At 47.2% G+C, this 22,585-nt stretch overlaps 1 protein-coding gene across 10 annotated transcripts; it reads right to left on the bottom strand.

Moving 5' to 3' along the window:
• Positions 1-123: 123 nt before the first annotated feature.
• On the bottom strand, positions 124-22,542 carry LOC106579727 (valine--tRNA ligase). 10 transcript variants are annotated; one of them, XR_006760688.1, is made up of 30 exons: positions 22,067-22,396; positions 17,761-18,110; positions 17,383-17,526; positions 16,668-16,866; positions 15,640-15,767; positions 15,375-15,450; positions 15,131-15,231; positions 14,884-15,011; positions 14,401-14,565; positions 13,874-13,955; positions 13,592-13,711; positions 12,941-13,049; positions 12,702-12,790; positions 12,351-12,441; positions 12,104-12,228; positions 8,984-9,087; positions 8,639-8,797; positions 6,977-7,067; positions 6,739-6,844; positions 6,587-6,657; positions 5,072-5,197; positions 4,837-4,941; positions 2,939-3,086; positions 2,711-2,838; positions 2,347-2,502; positions 1,783-2,004; positions 1,539-1,650; positions 1,192-1,284; positions 863-1,012; positions 124-744 (listed from the first exon to the last, which is right to left on the bottom strand). XR_006760688.1 is itself a non-coding variant. In XM_045702115.1 (30 exons), the coding sequence occupies exons 2-30, from the start codon at positions 18,106-18,108 to the stop codon at positions 676-678; spliced, it is 3,828 nt and encodes a 1,275-aa protein (XP_045558071.1). In that variant the 5' UTR covers positions 18,109-18,110; positions 22,447-22,542; the 3' UTR covers positions 124-675. The 10 variants fall into 10 exon arrangements, 5 of the variants coding, with proteins under 5 accessions (XP_045558071.1, XP_045558065.1, XP_045558082.1 ...); XM_045702115.1 differs by lacking the exon at positions 22,067-22,396 and adding an exon at positions 22,447-22,542 and having other exon boundaries at positions 1,192-1,367; XM_045702109.1 differs by having other exon boundaries at positions 1,192-1,367; positions 22,067-22,394.
• Positions 22,543-22,585: the final 43 nt, after the last annotated feature.

Genomic DNA, 22,585 nt, shown 5'->3' with positions numbered 1-22,585 from the left:
TCAAAGTTCCAGGTCAGGTCACATCCTCAGGAAAAAATCTTGGACCTAATCATTTCACCAAAGGAGTAGAATGCACAAGAATGGCAGCAAGGACATCAAAGAAAGAACAGAGATCCCGGCCTGTCTAATATAAGGTCTTTATTCACTTCCCTCCAGAGAATCCTTTGTGGCACATGAGACAACAGGAGGGGGAATACAGTGAAATTGTTGTTTTGGATTAAAGTACAGACTGTCAGCTTTACCTTCAGTATTTTCATTCATATTGGGTGAACTGTTTAGAAATGACAGCATTTTTTGGGGGGGGTTGTGTTTCAGAATATTTTGTGCCCAATAGAAATGAACAGCAAATGTATTGCCTCATTTTAGAGTCACTTATTGTAAATAAGAATAGAACATTAATATGGATTCTACCATGATTGCGTATAATGATAAATTAGGCACAAGTCATGTGCGTCTAAATTTCTCATTCATGATCATGGTGGCATCCACATTAATGTAGAAATGTTCACCCGATATGGATGAAAATACCCTCAAATTAAATCTAAACGTCTGCACTTTAACCTCAGTCGTCATTGTATCATTTCAAATCCAATGTACTGGAGTACAGAGCCAAAACAAGTCACTGTCACAATACTTGGAGCTCACTATCTTATTGTAAAAGGGGAGGAGGAGAGGTTACACCATTCTCTTGAAGTTGTCAATGGCTTCCTTAACTTTCTCCAGCTCTGTCTGGCTCTGACGCATCTGGAAGAGGGTTAGAGAGCAGTATCATATCTCACTTTACAAGCAGAGCCAAGCAAAAAAACATCTCTACTGTGGGAATGCCCTACTTGCCTAAACTAAAACCTGAGTACATCCTTACCTTCTCAGCATCCAGCTCCTGTACTTTAACAGGCACCTTCTCCTTGTAGTCACTCTTATCCATCTTTTCTCTCAGTTTATCCATCTGTTTCTCCAGCTCTCCCTTCTTCACAGTCAGCTTGGCCACCTCCTTCTCCAAGTCTATCAGACCCTGGGAGAGAGATTAACAAGGAAAAGTAGTTGTAAAAACAGGAAAACGTGAAACTAAATTTCACTAGGGAATAAACATGTCTGTTTGGCACACACTCATCAGATTACTCTGGCTAACAGTGTATACTAATCACAACACAGAATAATGTGTGGTTGAAGCCTGTAAAATTGACCTTTTACCTTGAGCATGAGGTGGATGGTGCACCTGTCGGAGGCAATGGCCACAGCACAGCCCTCTGGGACGGCCCCGGTGGCTGGGACGGGCTGGATGGTCTGGGAAAGAGACAGGGTCTGGATCTGCAGACTGTACTGCTCCACCAGAGATATCGTCTCACTGTCTATACACTGGAGGTAGCCTGGGGGAAGGGGTTAGGGCTAGAATATGGTTATATGTAAAACAACACTATGAGAAGAAGTGTTCTTTCTAGTCACCAAAGTAGATAATCATGCCAATTCTGACTAAATCATACACCCTTGCTATAACTAAGTAAATATAGTACAGTGCTTGTGGTCATGCATGAACTCACAATCAGCGCGTGTCTTGGTCAGGTTGTAGTCGGCCCTGAGTGAACGGATGGTCCGGACCACGGTCATCGCAAACTCCATCTGACGGTCCACGTCCTCACTATGCCAGCAGAACTAGAGACCACAGAGATGACCTCAAACCACAAATTACAGTCAACATAACACAAACCACAGGGCATATTATACTGACATAGTGTTCTCAGTGTATCAATATAAAGTTCAGTCCCTCAAATCTCCCTCCCTCACCTCCTCAGTCTCAGGGTAGGGCGTGACATGGATACTAGAGCGGTCATCCTGGGATCGTCGCCGTGGCAACCTCTGGTAGAGCTCCTCGCCCACGAAGGGCATAATGGGAGCTAGGAGGCGCAGGCCAGTCTCCAGGCAGGTGAACAGGGTCTGTCTGCAGACTACAGCCTGGCTCTGAGACCCACTGTCCTCCGCCCTGGAGAACACTGGCTTCACACTCTCCTGCAGCAGTGAGAGAGGTAGAGAAGGGGGGAGGATGGAGGTTGGGAGCAGCAGTGAGAGAGGTAGAGAAGGGGGGAGGATGGAGGTTGGGAGCAGCAGTGAGAGAGGAAGGGGGGAGGATGGAGGTTGGGAGCAGCAGTGAGAGAGATAGAGAAGGGGGGAGGATGGAGGTTGGGAGCAGCAGTGAGAGAGGTAGAGAAGGGGGGAGGATAGAGGTTGGGAGCAGGAAGTTAAGGAGTGGCAATATATTAATCCCACACACACACACACACACACACCACTCTCACACATTCAAACAGATTCTCACACCATTTCACACTCACCGGTCAAACAGACTCTCACCAGATAGACGTCACAGAGCTCGTAGAGCCAGAAGTTGTAGATGGCTGTGGTGATAGCTGGGAAGTCGTAGGCCTGGAACCCTGCATTACACAGACCCACAGCAGAACACAGACGGGACAGAATCCACCGGTCTGACACGCTCTCCTCCCCACACAGCTGACAGGAGGAGGATAATTAGACATTTTACAGAGATATAAACCTAAATACCATCTTAGCATACAAATACCCGTATTCACTATGAAATTAAGAGCATTTTCTCTCAGCAACTTTATTTTCCTTTATTTACATGGGCATGACACTGCAGTAAGCACACACTGAATAGGCCTAGATAAAGATTCTATGGTAGAGATGTCACCCGTCTCACCTGGGCTTTCTCTGAAGGAACAAAGTTGTCTCCCAGCGTTCTCATGGCAAACTTCACAGCATTCCACAGCTTGTTACAGAAGTGACGGTAACCAAGGATACGATTCACATCCATGTTAATGTCCCTGCCTGAGAGAGTTAGAAAGGGTAGTAGTGGTGGTGAGTACATGGCATGCCAGCCATAACATGACACAGCCACACCACTAGATGGCAGTAGTGAGTAGTGTACCTTGGCTGGTGTAGGCACACAGGGCGAAGCGGAGGGCATCTGTGCCACACTCTGGGATACCAGTGGGGTAGTCAGACTTCTGTCCCTGCTTGGCCTTCTCTACCTCTACTGGGTCCAGATTACTGTCTTGCAGCTGGGCGTACAGACCCTGCACACACACAAAGAGTCACTAGAGACATCTCTCTCTGTGTCCTGGTGCTTCGTTCTAGGCCCTTAACCACACTTGCATTTCAACAGCTTTGTGACAACATAAATGCATGACACTTTGATTCAGCGCAGCAAGAGACACTGTTGGTTCCTCAATCCACCTGATATAGTAAGAGTATGTACTGCCTGTCCCCAGAGCCCTGTATAGCAGTGGTCACCAACCAGACAATCTTCAAGGCATTCCTAGTCGATCACCAAAGATAAAGGCTTGCGCTCCTTTAAAAAAAAGTGTTGCGCTGTTGGCGGTAGGTGCACTTGATTCAGATGCACTGCGCACCGGGTAGGCAAAGTGTTCCCATTTTGAACCATTTCATTTGTACGAAAGACACACTGCGCCTATCCGGCAGAACTGTGGCTAAATCTAGTGTGCTTATTGTGCTGGCCATTCAGATAGCTCAAATCACCATGCCTACAGCTTCCACGACCCCAGTTACAGCAAAGTTTGATCCAAACCTACATGAGATTTTATAACTTTTAAAACTATGACCACAGAGAGACTGTCACAGAATACAGCAAAGAGCTGCTGTTTTTATGAGTGAGTTCATGTCAAAGTTTTTATTCAGTACTGTGACCTCTGTTTTTATTCAACACTATTACAAAACATAAAAAACGCGCTTCTCCCTACTTCCACTCGTGCTGCAATGAATTAGTAGCCAAGTGTTTTGATAGCCCTGCATTTGTTTTATTATTAGCAGCTCATCGTGTCTATTTTAATATTGAGGAATAGAACAGGGACGAGAGAGGCGGACCCTGTGCTGCGACTAATGTAGTGTTCAAAACAACAGGGAACTCGGAAGAAAACGAGATCTGACTGGGAAAAATCGTTTCTAGATCACTGACGTCATGATTTGACCTCTTCTTTAGTTGTCTTGAAAGCACCATGACCATCAGATAGATGCAGGTAACAGACCAGTAAAAAAAAAAAAGCGAATTATTTGCAAATTATCTAAATTTATGCTCAGTTGTCCCTCGCAAGTACTGCTCAAACTGATCTATTTTGTGATCAAAGCTTGAGTTTTTTTATATATGATTAACTATATTGGCAGGCCAGGCATATAGTTAATATGCTGTGATAATGTATTAGGCCTACTGCACAAACCGCATTCCTACAGAAAAGTTCTTATTAGGTTAAATGTTTTCTTTTCTTCAAAATCATAGCTGTAGATATCGGCTTGCTTTTTGACTACGAAAATGACCTTGACTCAGAAAAGGTTGGTGGCCACTGCTCTAGAGGGCTGACTCAGCTCTAGGCTTGAGCGATATACCGTTTATACTGTATACCGGGGTATTTCAGCTGGGGGAGGTGTGCCGGGATAATTCTAAGAAACCTAAGATGTGTTAAATACATGATATCCAGCTCAGGGCTCCAGCTATACATTTGGTTCACTAACTTGCTATCTAAGTGGCTAGATAAAGCTTCTTGGTTATAGCTTATTGGTTACATTCAATCCCCTGCTGGATCAAGATCCCTGTTGCCTAAATTGTTTTGTGCATTTCCGGTAATACTGTATACCCCAGTATGGTACAGAAACGGTATGACGGTAAGAAAATGTGGATACCTCCAAACCCTACTCAGCTCAGTTTGAGGGCGCACCACTAGGAGAGACAGATAAAGGGCCTCAACAGAGCCTGGAATAGCTATTTAATAAAGCAGACAGTACAACAGCCCCCATGGGAGCACGGTGTGTTACCTCTAGAGAGATGCCTGTGATGACGTCCAGAGGGTCAATGACGTTCCCCAGAGATTTGCTCATCTTCCTCCCGTGGGCGTCCCTCACCACCGCATGGAGGTACACCTAGTGTCAAACACAGCCATTACCATTACTATACAGCCATTACTATACAGGCTGTCCCCACTGTAATCAATGAAACATGCTACACCGGTCAGAGGCAGGCAGCAGGTGATTACTTCCAAATGAGCCCCACCTCTTTGAAGGGCAGCTTGCCAGTGAGTTTGAGGCCCATCATCACCATGCGGGCCACCCAGAAGAACAGGATGTCATGACCCGTCTCCAGCAGGCTGCCTGGATAGAACACACTCAGGTCCTGGGTCTGGACAGAGAGAGGATAACCTGTATTACACACTCAGGTCCTGGGTCTGGACAGAGAGAGGATAACCTGTATTACACACTCAGGTCCTGGGTCTGGACAGAGAGAGGATAACCTGTATTACACACTCAGGTCCTGGGTCTGGACAGAGAGAGGATAACCTGTATTACACACTCAGGTCCTGGGTCTGGACAGAGAGAGGATAACCTGTATTACACACTCAGGTCCTGGGTCTGGACAGAGAGAGGATAACCTGTATTACACACTCAGGTCCTGGGTCTGAACAGCGAGAGGATAACCTGTATTACACACTCAGGTCCTGGGTCTGGACAGAGAGAGGATAACCTGTATTACACACTCAGGTCCTGGGTCTGGACAGAGAGAGGATAACCTGTATTACACACTCAGGTCCTGGGTCTGAACAGCGAGAGGATAACCTGTATTACACACTCAGGTCCTGGGTCTGGACAGAGAGAGGATAACCTGTATTACACACTCAGGTCCTGGGTCTGGACAGCGAGAGGATAACCTGTATTACACACTCAGGTCCTGGGTCTGGACAGAGAGAGGATAACCTGTATTACACACTCAGGTCCTGGGTCTGGACAGAGAGAGGATAACCTGTATTACACACTCAGGTCCTGGGTCTGGACAGAGAGAGGATAACCTGTATTACACACTCATGTCCTGGATCTGGACAGAGAGAGGATAACCTGTATTACACACTCAGGTCCTGGGTCTGTACAGCGAGAGGATAACCTGTATTACACACTCAGGTCCTGGGTCTGAACAGCGAGAGGATAACCTGTATTACACACTCAGGTCCTGGGTCTGGACAGAGAGAGGATAACCTGTATTACACACTCAGGTCCTGGGTCTGGACAGAGAGAGGATAACCTGTATTACACACTCAGGTCCTGGGTCTGGACAGAGAGAGGATAACCTGTATTACACACTCAGGTCCTGGGTCTGGACAGAGAGAGGATAACCTGTATTACACACTCAGGTCCTGGGTCTGAACAGCGAGAGGATAACCTGTATTACACACTCAGGTCCTGGGTCTGGACAGAGAGAGGATAACCTGTATTACACACTCAGGTCCTGGGTCTGGACAGAGAGAGGATAACCTGTATTACACACTCAGGTCCTGGGTCTGGACAGAGAGAGGATAACCTGTATTACACACTCAGGTCCTGGGTCTGGACAGAGAGAGGATAACCTGTATTACACACTCAGGGTATCACTCACTCAGTTCTAGACACACCTTACCCACACATTCAATATCGTCAAGACAGGAACTATGGAAAGCATATGTTAACAACTTTAATACACACACACACACAGCCTCGCACACAGCCTCAGACACACACCCACCCACCCACCCAGCCTCACCTCGTTGGGCCAGCCGAAGATGGAGAAAGGGAAAATACCAGAGGAGAACCATGTATCCAGGACATCTTCATCTGTAACACAGGAAGTGAACATAAATCACTGGGCAGAATACTCCATTCCACTGTAAATGATCATCATTTGAGAGATCTTACCCTGTCTGAGGGTGATCTTGTCAGTGGAGACGTTGAAGCGCTTGGCAGCTTTATCTCTGGCCTCCTCCTCTGTCCTCCCACTCACCCAGTAATGACCATCCATGTCCTGGAGGACGGGAGGGAGGGAGGGAGGGAGGGAGGGAGGGAGGGAGGGAGGGAGGGAGGAGAAGGAAGCCAGAGAGATGGGACATGGGTTGTTAGAACAGGTGAGAGAAAATGAGAGAGAAACAGATCTCACCTCTCCTGGTTTGACTGAAGGGTCGTTCACGCTGACAAAGTAGGCTGGGATCCTGTGACCCCACCACAGCTGACGAGAGATACACCAGTCCCTGGGAGGGAGGGACAACGAGAGAGGGATGAGGAAACCTGAGCACAACTGGTGACAGATGAACCACTAAAGAAGAAAAGGGGGTTGGTGCTGGAGGGGTCTAACCAGGGTCTGATATACACTTTATTACTATAATGGAGAGTGAGGCGTGTCACCTTCTAATGCATAGAGAGATGGAGCACATTAAAGAGTAGAACGGGAAGGACAGCGAGGAAAGAGAAAGACTGATGACAAAAGAGAGGAATAGAAGGAAGAGGAAAACAGAAGCAGAAAGGAGATGGTGGTGGTAGAGAGAGAGGAAGGGACTGGGAGGGGTGGAGTGTAAACCTACCTGATGTTGTCCAACCAGGTCTTATGGTGGTGATAGAGAGGAAGGGACTGGGAGGGGTGCAGTGTAAACCTACCTGATGTTGTCCAACCAGGTCTTATGGTGGTGATAGAGAGGAAGGGACTGGGAGGGGTGCAGTGTAAACCTACCTGATGTTGTCCAACCAGGTCTTATGGTGGTGATAGAGAGGAAGGGACTGGGAGGGGTGGAGTGTAAACCTACCTGATGTTGTCCAACCAGGTCTTATGGTGGTGATAGAGAGGAAGGGACTGGGAGGGGTGGAGTGTAAACCTACCTGATGTTGTCCAACCAGGTCTTATGGTGGTGATAGAGAGGAAGGGACTGGGAGGGGTGCAGTGTAAACCTACCTGATGTTGTCCAACCAGGTCTTATGGTGGTGATAGAGAGGAAGGGACTGGGAGGGGTGCAGTGTAAACCTACCTGATGTTGTCCAACCAGGTCTTATGGTGGTGATAGAGAGGAAGGGACTGGGAGGGGTGCAGTGTAAACCTACCTGATGTTGTCCAACCAGGTCTTATGGTGGTGATAGAGAGGAAGGGACTGGGAGGGGTGCAGTGTAAACCTACCTGATGTTGTCCAACCAGGTCTTATGGTGGTGATAGAGAGGAAGGGACTGGGAGGGGTGCAGTGTAAACCTACCTGATGTTGTCCAACCAGGTCTTATGGTGGTGATAGAGAGGAAGGGACTGGGAGGGGTGGAGTGTAAACCTACCTGATGTTGTCCAACCAGGTCTTATGGTGGTGATAGAGAGGAAGGGACTGGGAGGGGTGCAGTGTAAACCTACCTGATGTTGTCCAACCAGGTCTTATGGTGGTGATAGAGAGGAAGGGACTGGGAGGGGTGCAGTGTAAACCTACCTGATGTTGTCCAACCAGGTCTTATGGTGGTGATAGAGAGGAAGGGACTGGGAGGGGTGCAGTGTAAACCTACCTGATGTTGTCCAACCAGGTCTTATGGTGGTGATAGAGAGGAAGGGACTGGGAGGGGTGCAGTGTAAACCTACCTGATGTTGTCCAACCAGGTCTTATGGTGGTGATAGAGAGGAAGGGACTGGGAGGGGTGCAGTGTAAACCTACCTGATGTTGTCCAACCAGGTCTTATGGTGGTGATAGAGAGGAAGGGACTGGGAGGGGTGCAGTGTAAACCTACCTGATGTTGTCCAACCAGGTCTTATGGTGGTGATAGAGAGGAAGGGACTGGGAGGGGTGCAGTGTAAACCTACCTGATGTTGTCCAACCAGTTGAACCAGGTCTTATGGTGGTGGTCTGGGATGATTTTCAGTCTTCCCTCCCGGACCGAGTCAGCTGCCTGCTTGCCCATGTCAGCACAGTCCACATACCACTGAGGCTTCAGCAGGGGCTCCACTATGTCCTTAGAACGACTGGGGAGGAGAAACACACTCACAATCAACACTATTCAAAACCAGAACTTTCTCACTAACACGCTCACACACCTGCACACAGACGTGACCCCATTTCGCCCACTGATGCACGTGAAGCTGAAAAAAGGAATGCATATTGACTAGACTGTGTTTATGTGCTCGTAATGTGGACTGATCGTAGCACACCTGCAGACAGGCACCACCATGGGGTTGTCTTTGGTCTCCTTGAACTGGCCTCTGTCCTTCAGAGCCTGCAGCACAGCCTTCCTCGCTTCGAAACGTTTCATACCCTGAGAAAGAGTGAAGGTAGGCAGAGAAAAACAGAGAGGAAGTTACCAAATAGATACCACACAGAACAACAAGGAGGAAAAGGAAGAAGAGTGACAACACACCACAACTACTAAGACAGCATGAAGACAAGATCCAGTGAAGGAGAAGTGGGAGTGTACTGTCCCAGGTGAAAAAGTAGTGGGAGTGTACTGTACCAGGTGAAAAAGTAGTGGGAGTGTACTGTACCAGGTGAAGAAGTAGTGGGAGTGTACTGTACCAGGTGAAGAAGTAGTGGGAGTGTACTGTACCAGGTGAAAAAGTAGTGGGAGTGTACTGTACCAGGTGAAGAAGTAGTGGGAGTGTACTGTACCAGGTGAAGAAGTAGTGGGAGTGTACTGTACCAGGTGAAGAAGTAGTGGGAGTGTACTGTCCCAGGTGAAGAAGTAGTGGGAGTGTACTGTCCCAGGTGAAGAAGTAGTGGGAGTGTACTGTCCCAGGTGAAGAAGTAGTGGGAGTGTACTGTCCCAGGTGAAGAAGTAGTGGGAGTGTACTGTCCCAGGTGAAGAAGTAGTGGGAGTGTACTGTACCAGGTGAAGAAGTAGTGGGAGTGTACTGTACCAGGTGAAGAAGTAGTGGGAGTGTACTGTCCCAGGTGAAGAAGAAGTGGGAGTGTACTGTACCAGGTGAAGAAGAAGTGGGAGTGTACTGTCCCAGGTGAAGAAGTAGTGGGAGTGTACTGTCCCAGGTGAAGAAGTAGTGGGAGTGTACTGTACCAGGTGAAGAAGTAGTGGGAGTGTACTGTCCCAGGTGAAGAAGTAGTGGGAGTGTACTGTCCCAGGTGAAGAAGTAGTGGGAGTGTACTGTCCCAGGTGAATAAGTAGTGGGAGTGTACTGTCCCAGGTGAAGAAGTAGTGGGAGTGTACTGTCCCAGGTGAAGAAGTAGTGGGAGTGTACTGTACCAGGTGAAGAAGTAGTGGGAGTGTACTGTACCAGGTGAAGAAGTAGTGGGAGTGTACTGTACCAGGTGAAGAAGTAGTGGGAGTGTACTGTACCAGGTGAAAAAGAAGTGGGAGTGTACTGTACCAGGTGAAAAAGTAGTGGGAGTGTACTGTACCAGGTGAAAAAGAAGTGGGAGTGTACTGTACCAGGTGAAAAAGTAGTGGGAGTGTACTGTACCAGGTGAAGAAGTAGTGGGAGTGTACTGTACCAGGTGAAGAAGTAGTGGGAGTGTACTGTACCAGGTGAAAAAGTAGTGGGAGTGTACTGTACCAGGTGAAGAAGTAGTGGGAGTGTACTGTACCAGGTGAAGAAGTAGTGGGAGTGTACTGTACCAGGTGAAAAAGTAGTGGGAGTGTACTGTACCAGGTGAAAAAGTAGTGGGAGTGTACTGTACCAGGTGAAGAAGTAGTGGGAGTGTACTGTACCAGGTGAAGAAGTAGTGGGAGTGTACTGTACCAGGTGAAGAAGTAGTGGGAGTGTACTGTCCCAGGTGAAGAAGTAGTGGGAGTGTACTGTCCCAGGTGAAGAAGTAGTGGGAGTGTACTGTCCCAGGTGAAGAAGTAGTGGGAGTGTACTGTCCCAGGTGAAGAAGTAGTGGGAGTGTACTGTCCCAGGTGAAGAAGTAGTGGGAGTGTACTGTCCCAGGTGAAGAAGTAGTGGGAGTGTACTGTCCCAGGTGAAGAAGTAGTGGGAGTGTACTGTCCCAGGTGAAGAAGTAGTGGGAGTGTACTGTCCCAGGTGAAGAAGTAGTGGGAGTGTACTGTACCAGGTGAAGAAGTAGTGGGAGTGTACTGTACCAGGTGAAGAAGTAGTGGGAGTGTACTGTACCAGGTGAAGAAGTAGTGGGAGTGTACTGTACCAGGTGAAAAGAAGTGGGAGTGTACTGTACCAGGTGAAAAAGTAGTGGGAGTGTACTGTACCAGGTGAAGAAGTAGTGGGAGTGTACTGTACCAGGTGAAGAAGTAGTGGGAGTGTACTGTACCAGGTGAAGAAGTAGTGGGAGTGTACTGTACCAGGTGAAAAAGTAGTGGGAGTGTACTGTACCAGGTGAAGAAGTAGTGGGAGTGTACTGTACCAGGTGAAAAAGAAGTGGGAGTGTACTGTACCAGGTGAAAAAGTAGTGGGAGTGTACTGTACCAGGTGAAGAAGTAGTGGGAGTGTACTGTACCAGGTGAAGAAGTAGTGGGAGTGTACTGTACCAGGTGAAAAAGTAGTGGGAGTGTACTGTACCAGGTGAAAAAGTAGTGGGAGTGTACTGTACCAGGTGAAGAAGTAGTGGGAGTGTACTGTACCAGGTGAAGAAGTAGTGGGAGTGTACTGTACCAGGTGAAGAAGTAGTGGGAGTGTACTGTACCAGGTGAAAAAGAAGTGGGAGTGTACTGTACCAGGTGAAAAAGTAGTGGGAGTGTACTGTACCAGGTGAAGTAGTAGTGGGAGTGTACTGTACCAGGTGAAGAAGTAGTGGGAGTGTACTGTACCAGGTGAAGAAGTAGTGGGAGTGTACTGTACCAGGTGAAAAAGTAGTGGGAGTGTACTGTACCAGGTGAAGAAGTAGTGGGAGTGTACTGTACCAGGTGAAAAAGAAGTGGGAGTGTACTGTACCAGGTGAAAAAGTAGTGGGAGTGTACTGTACCAGGTGAAGAAGTAGTGGGAGTGTACTGTACCAGGTGAAGAAGTAGTGGGAGTGTACTGTACCAGGTGAAGAAGTAGTGGGAGTGTACAGTACCAGGTGAAAAAGTAGTGGGAGTGTACTGTACCAGGTGAAGAAGTAGTGGGAGTGTACTGTACCAGGTGAAAAAGAAGTGGGAGTGTACTGTACCAGGCGAAGAAGAAGTGGGGGGTGTACTGTACCAGGCGAAGGAGAAGTGGGGGTGTACTGTACCAGGCAAAGGAGAAGTGGGAGTGTACTGTACCAGGCGAAGGAGAAGTGGGAGTGTACTGTACCAGGCGAAGAAGTAGTGGGAGTGTACTATACCAGGCGAAGAAGAAGTGGGGGTGTACTGTACCAGGTGAAGAAGAAGTGGGAGTGTACTGTACCAGGAATGGAGCCGGCACGTTGATGAGCAGGCCGTTCTCATCCAGGATGTTGATGAAGACCAGGTTGTGTCTGTTTCCAACCTCATAATCATTATGGTCATGGGCTGGGGTGATCTTCACAGCACCTGGTGGAGAGAGAGAGAAAATGGTTCTGTACATCTCAACCATACAAACTAACAGTATCCCACTATTCCTTGGGCCACCAGACTAGCCCAGGACAGACATGGCCACACAGCATGGTTAGTACCTGTTCCAAAGTTGACGTCCACAAACTCATCAAACACGATGGGCATCTTCCTGTCACAGAAGGGATGAAGCACCATCTTCCCTTTAAGGTGCTGAGAGACACAGATAAACCCAAACGTGTTAGTTCTCAATTAGAATGACAAAAACATTCATCAAAACAACATTTAAATGTCAAGAAAGCATAACCTTTCATGGATTTCTCCAAAGAACGCATGTATTGGAAGGTTGTAGAGACGGCAGGGTGTGTGTGTGGGTTGTAGAGACCTGGTATCTGGGGTCGGCAGGGTGTGTGTGTGGGTTGTAGAGACCTGGTATCTGGGGTCGGCAGGGTGTGTGTGTGGGTTGTAGAGACCTGGTATCTTGGGTCGGCAGGGTGGACGGCCACAGCAGAATCTCCCAGCATGGTCTCGATACGAGTGGTCGCCACAATCACCTCCTCATCTGACAGGGAGACATTTAATAAGAGAGGACAGAAATGGGTGAGGGAGAAAAAAATGGAAGGGAGAGATCAATTAACATTATTGACAGAAACACTCAAGCTGTTTCCCTGTACCTCCCCAGCCCAAAATGACTCTCCCCTTTCTGTCTTACCTGATCCCTCTATCTTGTAGGAGAAGGAGACCAGTACCCCAAACTCCACCTTGTCCCTGTAGCCAGGCACGGGCAGCAGAGTCCTGCCAGTCAGCTCCTTCTTATCCACCTGGACAATACAGCATCATGGGAGTGTTCATTATGGTACGCAACAGAATGGACGTTCCAAAAACAGTTTCATTTTTTTTTATGCCTTTTTTCTCCCCGTGGTATCCAATTGGTAGTAGTTACAGTCTTGTCTCGTCACTGCAACTCCCGTACGGACTCGGGAGAGGCGAAGGTCGAGAGCCATGCGTCCTTCGAAACACAACCCAACCAAGCCGCACTGCCCATCCAATCCGGAAGCCAGCCACACCAATATGTTGGAGGAAACACCGTACACCTGGCCACCGTGTCAGCGTGCACTGCGCCCCGAACCGCCACAGGAGTCGCTAGTGCGCGATGAGACAAGGACATCCCTGCTGGCCAAACCCTCCCAAACCCGGACAACGCTGGGCCAATTGTGTGCCGCCCCATGGACCTCCCGGTCGCGGCCGGCTGCGACAGAGCCTGGGCTCGAACCCAGAATCTCTGGTGGCACAGCTAGCACTGCCTTACACCACCGCGCCACCCGGGAGGCCGAGTTTAAAACATTTCACAACAGAATCATACCTCTATATCCGAGATGGCAGAGTTGAGGGTGCAGGACCAGTTGACCAGCCTCTTGCTCCTGTAGATCACGCCGTCCTCATGCAGACGAATGAACGCCTCCTGGACAGCATAGGACAGTTTCTAGAGAGGGAGTCACAATAGTTTAGTGTTGGGAACATTACAATGTTGGTAATGGCTCAGTCTTGACATAGTACTTTATGTATTAGACTAATAAAGCTCTCATGAGTTGTCCATGATGACACAGTAAAAGGTGACAGGTAATGTAAATGATAGTAAACTCACAGGGTCCATGGTGAAGCAGGCTCTGTCCCAGTCCAGAGAGGAACCCAGCTTCTTCAGCTGGTGGTAGATACGGTCTCCCTTCCTACAAATCAAATCAAATTTATTTATATAGCCCTTCGTACATCAGCTGATATCTCAAAGTGCTGTACAGAAACCCAGCCTAAAACCCCAAACAGCAAGCAATGCATGTGAAAGAAGCACGGTGGCTAGGAAAAACTCCCTAGGAAAAACTCCCTAGAAAGGCCAAAAACCTAGGAAGAAACCTAGAGAGGAACCAGGCTATGAGGGGTGGCCAGTCCTCTTCTGGCTGTGCCGGGTGGATATTATAACAGAACATGGTCAAGATGTTAAAATGTTCATAAATGACCAGCATGGTCAAATAATAATAATCATAGTAGTTGTCGAGGGTGCAACAAGCACAGGGAGGAAGAAAGAGAGGAACTCTAGCTCTTACTTTCTCTTCTATTGTTGTTCTTTCTTTTGAAACCCTCTCTTCTTCTCCTTCCTATCCCTCTCCCTCTACTCACTCGTTCTTCCACTTCCAGACCTCCTGGATGAACTGGTCTCTCCCCAGGTCGTGACGGCTCATGCCCCTCTCCCTCATCAGTCTTTTCTCCACCACCACCTGGGTGGCGATGCCCGCGTGGTCACAGCCTGGGTTCCACAGGGTCGTCTCGCCCCGCATACGGTGCCTGGGGAGAGGGAGGAAACAGGAAATGCACCATCATACTGCGATAAGGACAGAACTAGATTACAGCACTGCAGAATGTTGAGAATGGGACAAGACATGAATGTTGAGAGAGGTGAAGAGAAAAGTGGGACACGTAGAGTCAAGACAGCAAGACAGAGAAAGCAAGACAGCGAGAGAGAGAGAGAGACGGCTAGAGAGAAAGAGAGTGTGAGAGGTTGGTAGAAAGAATATAGAGTGAGACTGGTGAAAGGATGTGAAAATAAAAGCTGCTAGAAAGGGAGAGAGCAGGTTGGTGTAATCAGATAGAGAATCCCATTACCATCTGGTCAGACAGTCCTGGATGGCGTTGGTTAGGGCATGGCCTAAGTGAAGAGATCCCGTCACATTGGGCGGAGGGATACACATCATGAACACTCCACGAGGATTTGGCTCACTGATACTCTTCCTCTGAAGAATATAAGAACATCATAATAGCTTGATTATGACCTCAGCCATGGGCTGGTTAAATGTCACATTTCATAAACAAGCATAAACTATGAAATACATAAAGAGAGTGACAGTCTCACCCCGTACTCAGGTTTGAAGTATCCCTGCTTCTCCCACCAGGAGTACCAGGCTGCCTCCACGTACTGAGGACTGTACGAGTCTGGCAGGGGGCTCAGGACGTCTGACACAGGGAGAGATAAGAGTTTAATATGCACCACACACACACACACTTGAGTATAATAGAGAGAGTGGTGGATTATACATGGTTAATAACAGAGATCCTATACAATTATTCACATTCCTAATTCTATGGTTAATAAGCACCTTTTTTCTCTCCAGGGAGGGTGGGGGCGTCATATGAGATCACTCCCAGGTCCTTCTTCTCTGGTTTGGCCTTTTTCTGGAGAGAGACCAGAATGAGACTTATTGGCAAGACACCTACTGAATGACCTTATCTAGGCTGTAAAAACTGTAAAGGGAGTATACTTGAAGGATCATCATCTTGTTGGGTTCCAGTTGATCCACACAGCAATGGTCTTTGCAACAGTGAAAATGAGAAATGAAACCAGCCACCTGTTCATCTTCATACCTCCTTCGGGGGTGCCACTTTCTTCTCTTGCTTTTTCTTCTCCTCCATCTCCTTCTTCTTTTGGAACTTCTCCAGCTTCTCTCTGTTTTTAGCGTCCTTCTTCAGCTGAGCTTCTGTCTTTGGTTTGCCTGAGTGAGAATAACACACACACACACACACACACACACACACACACACACACACACACACACACACACACACACACACACACACACACACACACACACACACACACACACACACACACACACACACACACACACACACACACACACAGAACACTATGTATCCAGAAAATATTCCTCTGATGTAACTAACTGATAAGATGCCAAATGTAGTGAAAACTGAAACGGATTTGCCATTCAGCTTGACAAGAAGACACCAGTAATCTTCAGGATAATAAAGTTATTATTCAATCTAAAGCTGATCTTACACAAAGAAACTTGGCCAGAATTTCTCTTGCATTTGCAGGTTGCAAATGTCATCATCTCAAGCAACTTTGCAGGTATACGAGTCAACTCACAATTATTATAATTGTTTTATTGCATGCAATCGAACTGAAGGTGTTTGTCATTTTATTGATTCCATATTGTTTGCAAATTCTTAAAGCTGCAATGCAACTTTTTGGGCGACCCAACCAAATTCACACAGAAATGTTTGTTATAGATCTGCTATTCTCATTGAAAGCATGTCTAAGAAGTGGTAGATCTGTTCAACTTTCACTATTTCTATGCTTCCCATTCTCAAGTTTAGTTTTTGCGTATTTTACATTCAGTTTTTGTACATCAGATTCAAACAGCTGAAAATACAATATTTTTGGTTATGGAAAATAAATATTTCCCAGCGGTTTAGATGGTACAATGATTCTCTACTCTATACTTGCTTGTTATGTTATATAAACTGAAATTAGGCGCACTATTAGAATCTTAGCAACCAGAAAATGGGGGAGCAATTTCTGCATAGTGCATCTTTAACACATACTACCAGACGAGTTTCTCATAGTCAAAGACATGGCCTAAGCCTCTTACCATTGGCAGCGTTAGCATCAGCAGTTGGATTAGCGTTAGCAGCAGGAACAATAGCAACGCTGGGTTTGGGTGTGACGGGCACCATCTTCTCACACAGAGAGATCTGTCCCAGGACCTTGACAAACTGAGGCTGGTTGACACAAGTCAGAAACCACCTGGTCACGTTCGTCAGGGCTTTCCTGTTGGACGGCTCCAAGGCCTAGTAATAAGAGGAATGTTATTGGAGTTCAAACAATGTGAAACAGGAAGATCTTACATTGGATGTTGCATGCAATTTCAGTCGAGTTGCTTTGCGTATCACCAAAGTTGCTTGAGATGATGTCACTTGCAATCAGCAACAGAAATTGCATACGGATTGCTTTCTGTGACGTCAGCTTTACAGTACAACTGGGGTGTATTCATTACGCCTATTCTGTTGCAAAATGTTTTGCAAGAGAAACGCTTTACTCCAAATGGAAAATGTTTTATACAACGAAAACAAGTGTTTCTATAGGACAAACGCAGGTAGGCCCCCCGTTTTGTTCTGCTTTCTCCATTTACTTCCATTTAGTTATTAAACGGTAAACAGGTTCTGTTGCAAGACGTAATAAATACACCCCAGTACTCACTTACCAGACAGTCTGTTAACAGAAGACAAGTACCTTCATTTCTTCCTAACTTTAAAGAATGAGGAAGAGTATATTCATATAGGATAAATGTTAAAGACTTGGCTCACGTATTTGAAGGGCAGGAGTGCTGCAGTTGCCACAGCGATGTCGGCCAGAGTAAGGCTGTCTCCCACCAGGAATGTTCTAGGCTCCAGAGTCTTATCTAGAACGTTTAGCACGCGCATCATCTCAGCATGAGAACTCTGCTGAAGCTGCATGGAATCATCAGAATCAGAAAAAAACTATTGGTAATCAACAATGTTAACACAGGAATTTGTCTTGGGCTGTGTTTTATTCCAGATTAGTGTTCCCTCCCCTTGCTTTGTCATTGTTCAATCACTCCCATACTCCAATTAATTTGAAATGAAGCAAATATTCACCATTATACTCCTATTTGTGTTTGTGACTGCATGGGTTGCTGCCAGTGGTGAAACCCTCTCCCTCACCTTCTTATCCACACCCATCACCCCCAGCAGTGGGAACACCACAGCACAGGACACAGGAGTCAGCTCATTGTCTGCAAAGCTGAGCCACTGCCACACCTGGCTCTCCTGCTTAGCATTCGATCCGGTCCTCTTCCCCTGAGAGGCTAGGTACCATGCAACAGCACTGGCCCCAGAGAGCACCTCACCTCCCCCAGAGCCCAGCACCAAGCCAGGGCGAGAGCACATGGCCAGGGAACCAGGAGGGTCCTCGATGAGCGTGCAGGGCCGAGAGGGGCAGAACTCTGCAGCGACCAGGGCCATGAGGCTCCTGAAGTTATCAGGGTGGGGGGAGATGTAGAGCGAAGCCATCCCTAGGAGAGGGGGGAGAATGATGACGGAGATGGGTGTGTCAGACAATATAATGGCTGGCAAAATACACTGCTCAAAAAAATAAAGGGAACACTTAAACAACACAATATAACTCCAAGACAATCACACTTCTGTGAAATCAAACTGTCCACTTAGGAAGCAACACTGATTGACAATAAATGTCACATGCTGTTGTGCAAATGGAATAGACAACAGGTGGAAATTATAGGCAATAAGCAAGACACCCCCAATAAAGGAGTGGTTCTGCAGGTGGTAACCACAGACCACTTCTCAGTTCCTATGCTTCCTGGCTGATGTTTTGGTCACTTTTGAATGCTGGCGGTGCTTTCACTCTAGTGGTAGCATGAGACGGAGTCTACAACCCACACAAGTGGCTCAGGTAGTGCAGCTCATCCAGGATGGCACATCAATGCGAGCTGTGGCAAGAAGGTTTGCTGTGTCTGTCAGCGTAGTGTCCAGAGCATGGAGGCGCTACCAGGAGACAGGCCAGTACATCAGGAGACGTGGAGGAGGCTGTAGGAGGGCAACAACCCAGCAGCAGGACCGCTACCTCCGCCTTTGTGCAAGGAGGAGCAGGAGGAGCACTGCCAGAGCCCTGCAAAATGACCTCCAGCAGGCCACAAATGTGCATGTGTCTGCTCAAAACGGTCAGAAACAGACTCCATGAGGGTGGTATGAGGGCCCGACGTCCACAGGTGGGGGTTGTGCTTACAGCCCAACACCGTGCAGGACGTTTGGCATTTGCCAGAGAACACCAAGATTGGCAAATTCACCACTGGCGCCCTGTGCTCTTCACAGATGATAGCAGGTTCACACTGAGCACATGTGACAGTCTGGAGACGCCGTGGAGAACGTTCTGCTGCCTGCAACATCCTCCAGCATGACCGGTTTGGCGGTGGGTCAGTCGTGGGGTGGCATTTCTTTGGGGGGCCGCACAGCCCTCCATGTGCTCGCCAGAGGTAGCCTGACTGCCATTAGGTACCGAGATGAGATCCTCAGACCCCTTGTGAGACCATATGCTGGTGCGGTTGGCCCTGGGTTCCTCCTAATGCAAGACAATGCTAGACCTCACGTGGCTGGAGTGTGTCAGCAGTTCCTGCAAGAGGAAGGCATTGATGCTATGGACTGGCCCGCCCGTTCCCCAGACCTGAATCCAATTGAGCACATCTGGGACATCATGTCTCGCTCCATCCACCAACGCCACGTTGCACCACAGACTGTCCAGGAGTTGGCGGATGCTTTAGTCCAGGTCTAGGAGAAGATCCCTCAGGAGACCATCCGCCACCTCATCAGGAGCATGCCCAGGCGTTGTAGGGAGGTCATACAGGCACGTGGAGGCCACACACACTACTGAGCCTCATTTTGACTTGTTTTAAGGACATTACATCAAAGTTGGATCAGCCTATAGTGTGGTTTTCCACTTTAATTTTGAGTGTGACTCCAAATCCAGACCTCCATGGGTTGATAAATTGGATTTCCATTGATTATTTTTGTGATTTTGTTGTCAGCACATTCAACTATGTGCCCTTGCTAGAAGCCTGTGTTTCAGACATAAAGAAGTGGATGGCTGTAAACTTTCTACTTTTAAACTCGGACAAAACAGAGATGCTTGTTCTAGGTCCCAAGAAACAAAGAGATCTTCTGTTGAATCTGACAATTAATCTGGATGGTTGTACAGTCGTCTCAAATAAAACTGTGAAGGACCTCGGCGTTACTCTGGACCCTGATCTCTCTTTTGAAGAACATATCAAGACTGTTTCAAGGACAGCTTTTTTCGATCTACGTAACATTGCAAAAATCAGAAACTTTTTGTCCAAAAATGATGCAGAAAAATTAATCCATGCTTTTGTTACTTCTAGGCTGGACTACTGCAATGCTCTACTTTCCGGCTACCCGGATAAAGCACTAAACAAACTTCAGTTAGTGCTAAATACGGCTGCTAGAATCCTGACTAGAACCAAAAAATTTGATCATATTACTCCAGTGCTAGCCTCCCTACACTGGCTTCCTGTTAAGGCAAGGGCTGATTTCAAGGTTTTACTGCTAACCTACAAAGCATTACATGGGCTTGCTCCTACCTATCTTTCCGATTTGGTCCTGCCGTACATACCTACACGTACGCTACGGTCACAAGACACAGGCCTCCTAATTGTCCCTAGAATTTCTAAGCAAACAGCTGGAGGTAGGGCTTTCTCCTATAGAGCTCCATTTTTATGGAATGGTCTGCCTACCCATTTGAGAGACGCAGACTTAGTCTCAACCTTTAAGTCTTTACTGAAGACTTATCTCTTCAGTAGGTCCTATGATTAAGTATAGTCTGGCCCAGGAGTGTGAAGGTGAACGGAAAGGCTGGAGCAACGAACCGCCCTTGCTGTCTCTGCCTTGCCGGTTCCCCTCTCTCCACTGGGATTCTCTGCCTCTAACCCTATTACAGGGGCTGAGTCACTGGCTTACTGGTGTTCTTCCATGCCGTCCATGGGAGGGGTGCGTCACTTGAGTGGGTTGAGTCACTGACGTGGTCTTCCTGTCTGGGTTGGCGCCCCCCCCCCCCTTGGGTTGTGCCATGGCGGAGATCTTTGTGGGCTATACTCGGCCTTGTCTTAGGACGGTAAGTTGGTGGTTGGAGACATCCCTCTAGTGGTGTGGGGGCTGTGCTTTGGCAAAGTGGGTGGGGTTATATCCTGCCTGTTTGGCCCTGTCCGGGGGTATCATCGGATGGGGCCACAGTGTCTTCTGATCCCTCCTGTCTCAGCCTCCAGTATTTATGCTGCAGTAGTTTATGTGTCGGGGGCTAGGGTCAGTCTGTTACATCTGGAGTATTTCTCTTGTCTTATCCGGTGTCCTGTGTGAATTTAAATATGCTCTCTCTAATTCTCTCTTTCTCTCTTTCTGTCTTTCTCTCGGAGGACCTGAGCCCTAGGACCATGCCTCAGGACTACCTGGTATGATGACTCCTTGCTGTCCCCAGTCCACCTGGCCGTGCTGCTGCTCCAGTTTCAACTGTTCTGCCTGCGGCTATGGAACCCTGACCTGTTCACCGGACGTGCTTGTTGCACCCTCGACAACTACTATGATTATTATTATTTGACCATGCTGGTCATTTATAAACATTTTAACATCTTGACCATGTTCTGTTATAATATCCACCCGGCACAGCCAGAAGAGGACTGGCCACCCCTCATAGCCTGGTTCCTCTCTAGGTTTCTTCCTAGGTTTTGGCCTTTCTAGGGAGTTTTTCCTAGGGAGTTTTTCCTAGCCACCGTGCTTCTTTCACATGCATTGCTTGCTGTTTGGGGTTTTAGGCTGTTTGGGGTTTTACAGCACTTTGAGATATCAGCTGATGTACGAAGGGCTATATAAATAAATTTGATTTGAACTATGTAAAGAAAAAAGTATTTAATGAGATTATTTCATTCATTCAGATCTAGGATGTGTTATTTTAGTGTTCCCTTTATTTTTTTGAGCAGTGTATAACGCTCCATGAAATAGTACAGACTATTGGATGCAAACCACTTCACAAGTCATCCAATCTCAGCTAAAACTAGCAGGCTAGCTACATAACACTAGGCAGTACCATTACGTTTGTTTATGCTAACTTAAGTTATGCTATACTAACGTGATATCTCTTGCAAGTAACAAACGCTAACGTTCGCAAAAAATATGGTAAGTAAACAGACAGTTCCACAAACAGAGATGTGCGCAGATAGCTATGCATCGACTCATGCAATATTTTCTAGTGCAACAAACCTGTCAAACAGAAAAGACATGCTAACAGGCTACCTAGCTAACTTAACCGTTAGCGGACTAAACCACTCCATGGTGAAGGAAGTTTATGAGCAGAGTTTAGTCGGTTAGCTAATCATCAGCTTTGGCAAGCTGTAACGTTAAAAGGGACAATATGCAGTTGCTATATCCATTGTAAATAAATTATATGTACCCATTCATTCTTGAAAAATATAACCTAACTAAATGCCTCATGAGCTTCGTTCAATGGTCGTACACCACCAGAACCCAAATATAAGCTTGTTTTACTCCAATGTTTGTAAACAAAGTAACGTTAGCTAAATGTAAACAAACACGGTATAGCCTCAAAAAAAATTGTTAAAGCTATCCTGTTGAGATCATGAATGGTCAGTCCTTGCATCCATAGCTCCATCTATGAATTTGAGAGTTGTTACATTTCACCAGCCCCATCCCTCTGCTTTTTACCGAAAAAGTGGTAGTTATTCGCCTGCCTTACACCATTAATTACGTACACAAACGTTTGATATAATACATCATTTTAAACTAAATGGCACTTGCAAAAGTTGCCCATACCTTTGAATGAATAAGAAAGGGACGTCAACTCATGAGTTCCGGATAAGCAGCGTATTACAGTAGTCGGCCGTCTGACGCAATGTGGCGCACATGTTTGGTTCGAAGGACCCTTTGGTCAGATTCATTTCCGCCACACCAA

The sequence above is a fragment of the Salmo salar genome, chromosome ssa02 (assembly GCF_905237065.1).
Source record: "Salmo salar chromosome ssa02, Ssal_v3.1, whole genome shotgun sequence".
Taxonomy (NCBI): domain Eukaryota; kingdom Metazoa; phylum Chordata; class Actinopteri; order Salmoniformes; family Salmonidae; genus Salmo; species Salmo salar.
Note: the sequence above shows the minus strand (reverse complement) of the source record. Positions and strands in the feature narration are given on the sequence as shown.

Excerpts from the sequence above, each read along its gene's own strand:
- LOC106579727 (XM_045702109.1), bottom strand. Across the intron at positions 14,566-14,883 it reads CAGGACTGTCTGACCAGATG|GCACCGTATGCGGGGCGAGA; the intron begins GTAATGGGATTC and ends CCCTCTCCCCAG. Across the intron at positions 1,651-1,782 it reads CCTACCCTGAGACTGAGGAG|TTCTGCTGGCATAGTGAGGA; the intron begins GTGAGGGAGGGA and ends TGTGGTCTCTAG.